At 40.1% G+C, this 13,578-nt stretch overlaps 1 protein-coding gene across 1 annotated transcript in view; it reads left to right on the top strand.

The window, feature by feature from the left end:
• LOC309570087 (ATP-binding cassette sub-family G member 8-like) overlaps positions 1-10,939 on the top strand; it is a gene marked incomplete at its 3' end in the record, with an annotated part of 50,653 nt that extends 39,714 nt beyond the window's left edge. The window contains exons 13-24 of the mRNA XM_082276712.1: positions 238-342; positions 1,082-1,238; positions 3,097-3,335; positions 3,743-3,875; positions 4,942-5,211; positions 7,022-7,187; positions 7,276-7,368; positions 7,689-7,888; positions 7,998-8,074; positions 9,409-9,676; positions 10,202-10,329; positions 10,802-10,939. Of these exons, the coding sequence (XP_082132838.1) occupies positions 238-342; positions 1,082-1,238; positions 3,097-3,335; positions 3,743-3,875; positions 4,942-5,211; positions 7,022-7,187; positions 7,276-7,368; positions 7,689-7,888; positions 7,998-8,074; positions 9,409-9,676; positions 10,202-10,329; positions 10,802-10,939 (1,974 nt within the window). The remainder of the gene's footprint in view (positions 1-237; positions 343-1,081; positions 1,239-3,096; positions 3,336-3,742; positions 3,876-4,941; positions 5,212-7,021; positions 7,188-7,275; positions 7,369-7,688; positions 7,889-7,997; positions 8,075-9,408; positions 9,677-10,201; positions 10,330-10,801) is intronic.
• Between the last annotated feature and the right edge of the window lie 2,639 nt (positions 10,940-13,578).

The following is a 13,578-nucleotide window of genomic DNA, read 5'->3' on the forward strand; positions in this document are numbered from 1 at the left end:
ACAGCATGTTTGACCATCACACATGTCACTAGAACAAAGTACGTTTCCCACTGATTAACAGATAACTGATAACTCATTTCAACCCTTCAGACTTTTGCACTACAGTAACTCATCAATAATACTGTTACATCCCATAAATGTATTTCCCTTTGCGCTTCATCTTTTCCAAACTTGGACTTTAGCAGCACTTTAGTTATTGTAATTAACTGTTGCAATCCACCTAAACAACTTTTTCAGACCAAGACCCAGGATACTATTTTTCACTCTGAAGAAGATAACAGTCTGTATTTCACATACAGTGGAAAATCAAATGTTCTGGAGGTCAAGGAACTCAACTACCAGGTAAAAATTGTCATTTATACACCTCCCTTCAGCAGGAAGCATATCCAGCAATGCCTGTTTCTATACCCATATATAAAAAGATAGATAAAGTTGAAAAAGTTAACACAACTGTTGCACAGTCGGTTTGTGAGCAGAATCACACTCTTGGCTGCAATATTGACAGCAGACTAATCCCTGTATTGTAAATACATCCAGTAAAGTTAAGGGATAAGACAGGAAGAGAGATCTGTTTCCAGGCTCTGGTTTGTTTCAGTCTTGAGCAAAATTATTCCTCTGAGGGCTAGAGCTGAGGGACTTTCTGTTCAGCTGGGGAGGAAGGCAGCCCTTGCTGGCAAGAATGAGTATGTGGAAGGGGATAAAGAGATGACGACTAACAAGGAGGATTGCAAGGAACCAGTGAAATTTTTCATCTCCTTCTCACCATGGCATCTGAGTAAGATTTCACAATTTTCAGTTACACGGAATTTCAAATTATATTTAAAGCTTGAAACATTTAAAATTTACAATAGCAATAAATTACCAAAGTAACAAAGGACAGAGGTAGCTTTAGTGATTAACAGAACAAGAAGCAAGTCATGAAAACCATAGGTGGCTGCAAAATAACTTCCTTCTATGCATTTCTGAAGATGAACAATAATATTTTAATATACACTTTGCTTGTAACTTTGTAACTTTTAATGTATTTGTTGCTAAATAATTTACTGCTTGAATCGAAAGGACTTTTTTCTTTCTTTGTTAGGTTAACACAGCATCCCAGATTCCCTGGTATGAGAACCTCGCTCAGATGAAAATGCCGTGGACATGGAAATCGGATCCCCGTTCCCACGTGTCAATAATCCAAAATCTGAATCTAAAAGTTCGAAGTGGTCAGATGCTAGCAATCATAGGAAGCACTGGTAAAAGCAACCACATTTCATTATATGACCAGCTCTCAGATAAAATGTACACAATCAAGAGCAGCACTCTGCAGTCACAATCTAGTTGGGACAAAAACTATTGGCTCTGTAACTAAAATACATTCTTTAAGTGACAGGATGAATGAGGAAACAAAGAAAGATACTAGGCGGGGAAAAAAGTAAATTATTTTCAAACCTGATTTTGTTATGGCCTGTACACATTTGCTGTTTGTTTCCTGAGGTGTAGTGGGGTATTGTTACGAGTGTGGCTTTGCAGCCCTAGATCTGCTAGACATGAATCAGTTTCATGGCTCAGATTCAAAACAGGCCAACTGCAGACCATACTTAGACAGCAAACAAATGAGGCCAGACCCCATAAGAAAGATCAGTGCCAACTTGCATAGCCATAAGCAGGAATTCCTTTTGGACTGAAACAATTCTAATAGGATAAAATATTGCATTTGCATTAATTAATAGAAACTTACAGAGAAGAAGATAGTTCCTCTTCTGTCTGGGGTTACTGCTTTATTACACCAGGGTTTGTCTTCTTTCTTCCATTTTCTGGTGGGCCTGGTCAAGGGGGACAAGAAGTAGAAATAGGATTTGTTAAACTGAAGTAGAAAGTACCATACTTGGGAGGTAAAAACCTGCATGCTCTGTCTCCACTAGAATCTCACATCAGGTTGGCTCAGTGATTCAGTGAAGATGCTCTCTCTCTCTCAAAGGCAAGGCATATTTGCCAAAGAAGTTTTAACTTTATTTCTAAAAAAAGTGTTTTCTTCCCTATTGCCATGGGAATTTTTCCTTAGCACATATCCGTAATGTAAGTGAAGCTGTACTTTAGAAATTCTCCTGATAATAAAAGGAAAACCTTTGTGATGAAATAACATACTGAGTTATAGATATAGCATCTTTGTAAGGTAACATACACTAAGCACAAACCCCTTTCAGCAAACTAGTCAAACTATTTTCAAAAGCTGTTTATCATCTATTTCATCAAATGCCTTAGTAAAATGGATTAAACTGTTGATGGGTTTCACATTGTCAATGGCAATCAATATGTCACTCTTAAACAGAGCAATACGTGGTTTACAGATGGATGGGTTTCTTTTTTAAGATGTATGTATTAAGAAGCAAGTCTGGAGTTAATCTTTCAACAGGGAGACTAGAAATAAATGACATCTAATCATAAGAGAGTTCTGTGTGTTTACATACAGAATCATACAACAAAAAGGAGAAATTCATTTGCTGTTTAACTCCAAATCAGGTTTTGTTTTCATTGTTTTACTTTTCTTACCTCTGGGTATGAGCCAGCTTTTCTTAATTATTTAAATGACTTTTTGTCTTATTTAAGTCATAATAATTTTTATTTCAATCATGATTAGGGTTCTTATTGTCTGTATAATCATTCAATGCCTAAGTCATTCAGCTGATCCAGCTGCTGTTTCTGAATTCACAAATCCCTCCAACAAAGAAAGCTCTTGCTGAACATTTGAGTGTCAGCCCTTCAGCCAGGGCAGGACACCACCTTTCACCTCTGTTTCAAAATTGAAAGAGTTTACCAAAGAGATAAGAGACACTTCTTGTGTTCATGAAGCCATCCTCAATGCCCAACTACCCAATTCTGCTGAGCAATGACAAGGGTTGAAACCACAGACTCCATTCCAGAGGAGAGAGATTTCCTGAACAGGAGCTTATAGTCACTATTTTCTTTGAAGATGATCCTGTCTCTTTGACTTTGGGAAAACTTCAGAATGGGTTGGTGAAGAATATTTTTTTCCTTAACTTCTCTGTCTGTGACAAGATCGCTTTTCAAAACCATCCCTTGGAAATTAATTTTCAATTGTTATTTTTCTAGCTGGTGGAAAGACATCCTTGCTTGACGTGATAACCTGCCGGGATCATGGAGGCAAAATCAAGTCTGGCCAAATCACGATCAACAACAAACCCAGCACTCCCCAGCTCGTTAGGAAATGCATCGCACACGTGCGGCAGGATGACCGGCTGCTCCCCCACCTGACTGTCAGAGAAACACTATTGTTCGTTGCCAAACTGCGCCTTCCAAAGTTTTTTTCAGACTCACAAAGGAAAAAAAGGGTAATTAAGCTGTTGGAAAAAAATAAAGTTGTCAAAAATGTGTCTGACAGGAATTATCCAAGAGATCCTCTGTGTTTGGAGTCAGAACAGCTAATCTGGCATTTTTTTATGTAGATTATGAATTATAAACCTTTTTCATCTTTCAAGATAGAAACCAGCAATTGTTCCAAAGCTCAAAAAAAATGACAATCTAGAGAAAGCATTACAGAGGCTGAAAGACTAACTAAATTTTTGATTGCTGAGTCTTTTTTAATGTTATCTCTAAAATCAAGATTTGTTTTCAAGTGTCTCTAGCACTGAAATATCCAGATGAATTTTAACCAAATTAATCCTATTTTCAGTTTTATGTCTGCACAGATGTGCAAATGAACTCTTGCTTGACGCCTGTCACCCTTGGATCCCCGCAGGTGGAAGATGTGATAGCAGAGCTCCGCCTGCGGCAGTGCGCCAACACCAGGGTGGGGAACGAGTACCTGCGGGGCGTCTCCGGGGGAGAGAGGCGCAGGGTGAGCATCGGCGTGCAGCTGCTCTGGAATCCGGGTGAGCAGAACCCACACCTTCCTGGGGCCCACCACACACCACTCGGGCATAACAGGGCACTGCATGAAGATGGAAGCTTTCGGGGAAGAGCCACACACTCAGTTGCCCCTGGGGCAGCTTCAGGAGTTCATACTCGGGACACTTAACAGGCCTTGTACCACGCTCTGCCAGAGGCTGCCTCTCCACAGCAGTCAGTGACTGGCTGCTGGTCCATTTGCTTCTATTGAAATCAGTGCTGATCACAGATAATACTCTAATTATTACAGGAATAATTCTGTAAACAGAGTGTTTCAGCAGTTGACACACTTTTGCTTCAGTCACCTTTGCCAATGGAAAAGTGGAGGCAGACGAAGGCAGAGCTCCACAGGAGCCTTCACCCACCACTCTCTAAAAACCACCACCACAAAGATAACTCAAGGTTGCCTGAAGTTGCTCTTATTTGTGCATATCAGTATAAGAGTTTGGATTTTATCTGACCACATGCCGCAAGTTACTTTGGAAGGCTGCTGACCTATTTTAACCTGGAGATTGTTTTCCTTTTCTCTGACCCAGCCCCCATTTACATGTCCAGTATTAACAGTAAAGGTGTTTTTCTTGACTGTATAGTCAGTCATTGCAGTCTTGTGCAATTCACTGACATGGCTGGTTCATGTTGCAGGTAAACTAGAAACTTCCACTATCTTCAGTAGAAGCAAAACATGAGGCTACATCCACAGCTGATTTTGCAGGATGGAATCCCCTCTCTGATCTTATATATATCAAAAGCACTGCTAACCTTGACTGAGCCTCTTGTTGAACAAGATTTCGCATCATTTTTTTCACTAGGAAATGGATTTGAAAACTTTTTGCTTGTATAAAGTTATATTTTTGTAGTTATGGGGAAAACAGAAGTTTTTTGCTTTAGTAAGAAGTGATGCTCCGGAATAGATGTGCTGAAGTAAAAAAAAAATTACATTTTCTTTAAAAATAATGAGTGAAATTTCATGCACTGGCACCATTTCACGTAGAATATACTTTCCAAACCAAACATGCTGCTTTCCACAGCTAAACTTACTGTCTTTGGCAGGAATACTCATACTTGATGAGCCCACATCTGGACTGGACAGTTTTACTGCACATAACCTTGTGATAACATTATCCAGACTGGCCAGAGGAAACAGATTGGTTCTTCTTTCACTTCATCAGCCCCGGTCAGATATCTTCCAGCTGTTTGATCTGGTTCTTCTGATGACTTCTGGACTCACTGCCTACTGTGGAACAGCTAAGGACATGGTCCAGTATTTCACAGAACTAGGCTATCCCTGCCCAAGGTACAGCAATCCTGCGGATTTCTATGGTCAGTATCAAGTACTGTCATAAAAAATGTCATAAAACCATTTGCTTTCATAAGTGTCTAGCTAACACTGATTTTTATTAACCATAACTGTCTTAGGGATTCCTTAGGACTAACTCAAATCAATATTGCAGCAAGTTCAGTTTTTAATAGGATCCTTATTTGTCAGTACAGGAAATGCAGCAAAAACAAGATGTAGAGACAAAGTTAATTTTAAAAAATGCTCCTTCTAAGCCTGCCAGATCCAGTAACTGGTCCACATATTTAGCATAATTATCCCCATGTCTTATCTGGTTGAAACTTCTGTGGGAAAGACACAGGTAAACTGAACAACTGCTTTCTGTAGACAGTTCTCTGATTTCTCAGTTAAGAAAATGTAGAGGCTAGTTTCCCTAGTCACAGACAAACCTGGAACAAGTAATAGGAAAGAGGAGTGCTGCCCTACGGAGCACACTGGAAAGGAGAAAAAGCTTATCCAAATCAGCAATCTTTTTACTCCTCCAAGAAAGTTTACGTGGTTTCATATCCATTCATCTTCTGGTTTTTGCAACGTGGAAGGGGAATCTGCCCCTGTTAATCTGATGGCAGAAATCTCTTAACAGAGGCTGGCTCAATTCCAGCCCTTAGGTCTTTGCACTCAAGTTGGCCAGGCATCAGACAACCATAATGCTCTGGAGTAACCTCTTCAGCTGTGCCTGTGTGGCAGGCAGTGCCAGCTGTGCAGGGATAAACAGAAGTTAACCTTGGTGTCAAGCCCCACAAAAAGACCTTTGTCACCATCAAGGTTCAGAGCAGTCCTCAGTCAAGCACAGCCTTAGGGAAGGCTTGCAGCAGCCCTGTATGGGAATGGAGAATGAGAGGCAGTCCTGGGAAAACCTGTAGCTACAGCCCTTGGTTACAGAGACAAACCCCTGCGACATGGAGGTGGGGAGGGCAGAGAGGCAGGTGGAAGATCATTGAATGGTATGCACAGTCAGTACCTACAGGAAAAGAAAGGAAATAGGGGCAGCAGGAATGTGGAAATAGGACAGGATGGCAGAGGATCCACAGCAAGAGGGAGCACCTGATGGAAACACACAAGTGCTAGCTGTATGTCTGACAGAGAAACAGGAGACCAGGGCAGAAGGGAAGACATCGGGCAGATTGCAAGGAATTTCTGATGGACTCCTCCTAAGAGTGGCTGAACAGACATGATCAGCCAGTGATAGTTCTCTCAGAAAGCATCTGTAAAACATCAGATATTGTCAACCTACACTGAAGGTCAGCATGGGAAAATACTATTGTAAGTTTAGATTAAAAAACAAAATAGCTAAGCCAATTATTATTGGTATGACTATGTTGTCCTTAGATAATATCCCTTTTAGACTTTCTCAGTATCAGGTAAAGTTTATGGCACCTCTGTAAGATACAAGTAAGACAATAACTATAATTTTGCAGATGAAGAAAAACATGATTTACGTCAAAGTCACATAAAACACTGTAAATGCCTACATGCCTACATGCCTATTTTTTCTCAGCACTGCTCTCAAGGCACTATGAAATTTAGAAAAATCTGAAATAGTAGTTTATAATATTATAATAAGCAATTTTGTAATCTCTCAGTGATTCATTGAGTGACTAGGTAAGAAGCATACACATTAACAATCTGTTCATCTCTAATTACCTAAAATAACTGATAAAGTTTGAACTGTTGTGAGTTAATGCATGTACACAGGTTGTACTGTCTGCTCCCAATGAAATCCCTGATTTCTGAACACATCATAAAGTTATTTCTTCTATAGCACATGGACTCACATCAAGTAATGTCTTGCAGTTGACTTAACCAGTATCGATAAACAGACTGCAGAAAAGGAGATGGAAAGCCGAAAAAGAGCAAATGTTCTTGCCAACTTGTTCCTAGAAAAAGTCAAACATTTTGATGATTTCTTATGGAAAGCTACTAAAGGAGACAATGCTGAGACCACAGTCAGCAAGCAGAGGTAAAGAAAAAAGTGTCGTACAGAAGATCTGGAATAATAGCTACACCTTGTGCTAATTTATTTTTTTCTCTCTTTTTCTTCTGGGCAGGGCCCATTTAAATTCAGAAGAGGCTATCAATATGCCTCACCATTCAAGTGATCAGTTACCAGGAGCCTTAAAGCAGTTCACTATATTATTAAGGTAAACTTATCTTCAGCATAAACAGTTATGTATCATGCCCATTTATATTTCAAATCATCAGAAAGAAGCACAGAATGTCCCACACCAATTGTCTTCCTTCAGCCTATCAGCAATTTAGACCTGAAATACTCTGTGGCTATAGGTGCTTCATAGGTTTGATGAGGTAAAATCCTTTACAGAAACAGGGAGCCCAACCCCTCTCCTAGCCAAAGCCAGCAAGTTCCAAGGATTGATTTTTAACACTGTTTGGGGCTATGTATCTGAATATAAGTGGCATTAGTAAGTATAATATCTCACGGTCAATATTGCTGTTTTCCTAGTCGTCAAGTCTCCAATGACTTCAGAGATCTTTCAACATTATTAATCCATGGATTTGGAGCCCTTTTTATGTCATTATTAATTGGATTTTTGTACTATGGCCATGAAAAAAACGGACTCTCTATTCGTGACACAACAGCACTGCTGTACATGATAGGTGCCCTAATCCCATTCACGATAATTTTGGATGTTATTGCCAAATGTAAGTGTCAGTCTTCTTGTAAATGCTATAAGGAATCAAAAAATTCTTGAATCTATGAAAAATATTAAACTTAATAATACAACCCATTGTGTTTGTTCCTACCCTGCAGGTCATTCAGAAAGGGCAATGCTTTATCATGACTTGGAAGGTGGAATGTACTCTGTTAGCCCATACTTCTTTGCTAAGGTAATTTGGTTTTGTTGCCAGGAAATACAAACAGCTGTCTTGAACATTAAAAAACACAAGCAAACCAAAGCCTTGTTGTATAAATAATCACATTCATATCAGACTTTGTTCTTTTGTGTGTGCCAGCTAAGGCTATCAGTCTTGCTTCCTTAGTATTAATAGATTAAGCCTCACACTACTTTAGATCTTTGCCATAAGTCATGGCTGAGATCCCACACCAGAAAAGCCAAAGAACAACTTTTCACTGGGTTCTTTGGCCAAAATATGAGAAATCTCAGACTCAGATTTCTGGGTTTAGGTGGTTTTACATACCTGCATATTTAATTCACTGAAGCATCTCTGAAAGTTTGCTTACATATCTTGATCTGTAAAACAAAACATTCGTATCAAATGCTAAAGCAAAGGTAAAACAGAAATGACAAAATGCTGTGATATTTCCAGTAGTCGGTTGGGCCTTTATTGGTCTGAGCTAAAAATTGTGTTACATGCACAAAGAGCCACAGTTTCTAGAATTAAATTTAGAACTTTTTAAAAACTGCATTCGCTTTTTCACAAGGGTTTTGAATAATCCCTTCTTTGTGATGTTAGATGAGTTCTGCCTGCCATGGCATCTGTAATTTAGGTTTCCATTTCTGCACAAGGTTTTAAATGCTTATTAGTGGTTGCCAGAGAAAAATACTCTTTGCATTGTGTCACAAAGATTGCACATTATTCACAGAGAAATCGATGTAATTTGTTACAACCTTAGTATTAGAGGATAGTAGCAACCCTGTTTGGAGGAACTAATACTTTCCATATACTCCTTAGATGAGAAAACCCCAGTCATGCTTTTGTTTTACAACTAATCAAGTTGCTAATTGGACTGCCTTTGGGACAAGGTGGGGAAGGGACCAACAGCCAAATTTGTCTCAAATTTGGTCTCACACTACTTTCAACCAAATTGGGACAAAACATTCAATTGCCATGAGTCAGTAACAGTATTACTGTTACCAAGCACACCAGTTCTCACCAAAAGCATCTTACATTTTTAGAAGCTCCCAAACCTGTAACAAAACAAGACATCTAATCTGTAACAAGAATACTCTCCATTTAACAATTAGCTATGGACATAGTCACAATTGGAGAAGAAACTAGCAAGGATTTGTTTCTGTTGTGGGTTGCTTTTGCATGTCACTGACAACCCCTAACAGGGAGATGACTGCATTCTAAGGGAGTATTTCCTATAGCTTTTATAAATAGTCCATAAGTACATTAAGGCACATTTCATGTATTTTTGTAATTATCATTCACCTTTTTCTCTCTTTTTGTATATTATTTTTCATCTTCCCAAACAGATTTTGGGGGAGCTCCCAGAACACTGTGGTTTTGTTATCATTTATGGGGTTCCCATCTACTGGCTGGCAAACCTTGTTCCTGAGCTGGAACATTTCCTGCTGAACTTCCTGTCAGTGTGGCTGGCTGTGTACAGTGCCCGTGCCATGGCACTTTGGGTGGCAGCTCTGCTGCCGACGTTACAGCTCTCGGCCTTCTTTGGCAACGTCCTCTTCACATCATTCTACCTGAGTGGTGGTTTTGTGATAAGCCTGGACAGCCTCTGGACAGGTAAGACAAAGCTGCCACCTTTTCTCCAAAATGAAACATCAATGGCTTTCATCAGTGACAGTGTGTCACGTGCAGGAGAACTCAGCTTTATTCTTAGCTTTGTAATTATCTTCTTGGATGGTGACAGTGCAGTCAGGTCATTCATTTTACATCAGTTTCTCCACCTGAAAATGAGGCAACAAGAAGTTTGGTCAAAAAAAGCACTTGCAAAAGGCTTGATTCTTATGTGGTTGCTAAATTCTTCAGTAAAAAGAATTGTATTCAAAAGATGAAGATGGAGCTCCAGGAAGACTTGGTTGACAGGGGGAGTTTGATGGATATGGATATTAGCTAACTCCTCAGTTCCCGTCTCCACGTAACTATGTAAAGTATATCTGCCATTTTGTCCAATAATAAATTGTTACATGTTTACAGCCTCTGGCTGTCAAGTAGTGAGACAAACCTGTTGTATTTGGCAGCAGCACAGCAAGTATTCGAGGTCTCAAGTTTTGTGTGTGCATCAATTTTCCTCATTTTCTTTTTCAGTTCCTTTCTGGGTTTCAAAAATCTCTTTCCTCAGATGGAATTTTCAAGGAATGATGCAAATTCAGTTCACTGACACCACATATGAAATGACTGTTGGAAACACTACTTTTCAAATACCAGGGAAGCTTGTAAGTCAGTAATAAAAATTGCTGCGCACATTTGATAAGCAATTGGAATGCTATTTATATGCCTGTCATACAATAGATGGTGTAGGCCACAAATTTGGCAATTGCAAAATCAACACATGAAGTTGCATTACACTTGGTTGTAAATTTGTTCCTAAAGATGGCCTTACAGCAGTCACTCCTTCTATGCCTTTCTTTTAGTTGAAGAGAAAAATCCAAAATAATAAAGGGCAAGTCTTTTCTACACCAGCCCCAACTATGCACCTGCTGAAATCGTTTAGAAGCTGAAATGTGTTCTTCTGAAATAGGAATAGAGTAGCTGCAACCCTCTGTCAAACCACCCTGGAAGCTACACCTAAGCTGGAAAATGGGAAAGGCAGCAAGGGCCAGGGAAGCTCACACATAAAACACAGTTCACAGATCCAGCATGAAAATTTTGTGTCTTTTCCTAATTCTGTGTTATTGGTCATTATAGATCACTCAGTCTCTGGACCTGGACTCTCACCCTCTCTACGTGAGCTACCTCGTTCTCACTGGCATCATTTGCAGCTTCCTGCTTTTATACTATTTATCCCTGCGCTTTATCAAGCAGAAATCAACTCAAGACTGGTAAGAGCAGCGGAGGCAACAGGTGACGGCCTCCCTTGCAGGAAGGCAGGGGAAGAAGGATCCCGGTGGGTGCCCCGCAAACGCCCAGGAGCAGCGCAGGAGGCAGGAGCGGGGGGCGCCGGCAGCCCGGCAGCCACAGGATGGCAGCAGAACCCCAGGAGTCGGGATGCGGGCGGGAGCCTGCCACGGACCGGAGCTGCAGCCTGGGATTGGGGTCGGGGTGGGCTTTGGGGTTTTTGTTTGCTTCACCTACGGGTCTCATGAGTGACAAGCCGCTTAAAAGTTCTGCACATCTGGAAACAGTCTGAGCTATGGGCCACCGGTATAAAAGGACCCATCGCACTCTAATAATAGCTGATGTTTTAGTCCATAATGTTTGAACATACAATGATCACGTACTTAATTCAGAGGGCTAAAAGAGAGCAGGATCAAACCACTACTTTCTGTGGCATGTATGACATTTAACACGTTAAGAACAGCGCAGAGGAAAGCAACACAGAAGATTTCACAAGTGCTTCAGAACATGCAAGGATGGAAAACACAATTGTTAACCACTCTGTGTTCTAATTTCTTATGTGTTTTATAGCTTTACTTCTGTGTTTTAAAGCTTTGCCCTTGTGTTCCAGTAATATGCTGATGATGCCCAAAACAGGTATTTGCTCACTGTAGAGATGATATCTTGTAACAAATAAAATTGTCTCACCTTCTCGGATTTATTTTTACAATATAGCAACTGATTGCTATTAATGACATCTTTCTCCATTGCAATACAAATTATAGCAATTTGCCAAGTTTGCTTCCTAAGGTTCTCAGGTAGAAGACACCAACCTGCCCCTGAGGAACTAAAAATCTAACAATGCAACCTATTAATGCTTGTCATAGTGCACCTAGTTATGCTCAGAAAATGAGTATCAGTAAATAAATGGCCATGATTCACAGAGTCGTGGTAAGTGCATGTACAAATTATGTGTGCAGTTGCTGTGAGCATTTTGTAAGATGAGCTTGCTTGGTTTTAAACGTTGAGATGCCTATCCTTATATACAGAAACTCAAAGCAAATTGTCTACTTGACTTTCATTTGCATGTTGCACACAGTGGAAAACTCCTAGTGTAATCAGCTCCCAGATACTGTTATGTAAATCCTGAGGTTTGGTTGTTCTTGGTTTAAGAAATAGGAATGAAAGAACAACCATGTTTTGTTATTCTATTTGGCAATTACGACTGTCACATTATTTTCCACAGGTTCCATGTGGTAATAAATTCCCAGGAAGACCCTGGTCTAAAGATGTTAAGCAGGCCTCATAAAATAAGTTCTTCAGCCCCAGGCAGCAGTAGGAATCCAAAACACTCCAAGGTTCTTCTAAGGTGAATTCTACCATTTCTTTCTGGTTCTGCTGCCTTTGATTTCAAAAAAACCCACTTGATCTGATCTTAGTGCCATTTTGAAATTATCAGATTTTCACTGCCTTTTAGTGGCAAAGCCAATTCTTTCAGTCCAATTCAGCATCATTAAATTGTCAGAATAGCAGCTTCCTGTTTGATTCTTAATTATTCCTTTTTATTATATTTAAGACACTTAATTTTTTTTAAAGTGGTTTACTCTTCTTTGTAATGATCTGTTGTGATTAGAATCTCTTTTATATTACACTGAAGTTTTAAGGGTATATATTGGTACTTCTAGTCTAAACCTCTATTTTCAAGGTATTTAGAGGATTAAATTCTAGGCTGACTCTCTGTTGTGAATTCACTTTGATGTTTAATAAAAAAAAAGGAGCGACACAATGGAGAAATTAAAGACATAAGGGACAGCTCTGAATTTTAGGGGCATATTGTCATGCACAGAAATCTTCAGGCATCTAGATAAGAATACACCATAGCCTTAACTTTGAATTTCCTTCCTTTTGTGAAATTAGTCAGGCTGCTGACATTACTTAAACAGCCTTTTTCAATTTAATATTCCACCCTCTTACCATTATGCAGCAGGACCAAACGGTGTGAGTGTTTCAGAGGTGGTGTTATGACAAGGGTGGATGTATCCATAATGGGGACTTGAGCGGTGAGCTGAGGAACACCCGCGTGCGGAGTGCGGGAAGAGCTATCATAGGATGTGGCCAGGCCTCTGTTTACATAGAGAAAGCTCATATTCTATATACTACAATTACATTAGCACACTGCCTATGATCATATCTTGTTTCCTTGATGCCGAGAGATGGGGAATATAGGCTGTGATTATTGTTACAGGCTTTAGCAATAAGAAGGTAGGAGCCTTGAAATACCAGCAATTAGCGTTCATGCCTAACAATAGCATCCGTGGGGCTGTGTACAGAGAAGAGCTCAGGGAAGAGTGGGTGGATGACACACAACCTGCCCCACTCGCACTGCTGGCAGTTGCAAATAATGCAAGTTATTAATGAAGCCCCCCTCAGCCAGTGAAGGTCATGCTGCATGCCTTGGCCTCTGCTCACACTTCCATAGTGGAGCTGCTGCTGCAAAAGCAAATGGCTGCTGGGGCAATAGAAGTCTTCCCATGAGCTCCAATGAAGGCTAGAAGTCATAACTGAATTTCAGCACAGCTTTGCTTTCCAAGTTTGAGAGTAGCTATTCCTTTTCCTTAGACTGTATCCCTGTACCAGCAGCACTGTGC

This window comes from Coloeus monedula (genome assembly GCF_965178545.1).
Source record: "Coloeus monedula genome assembly, chromosome: 2".
NCBI lineage: Eukaryota > Metazoa > Chordata > Aves > Passeriformes > Corvidae > Coloeus > Coloeus monedula.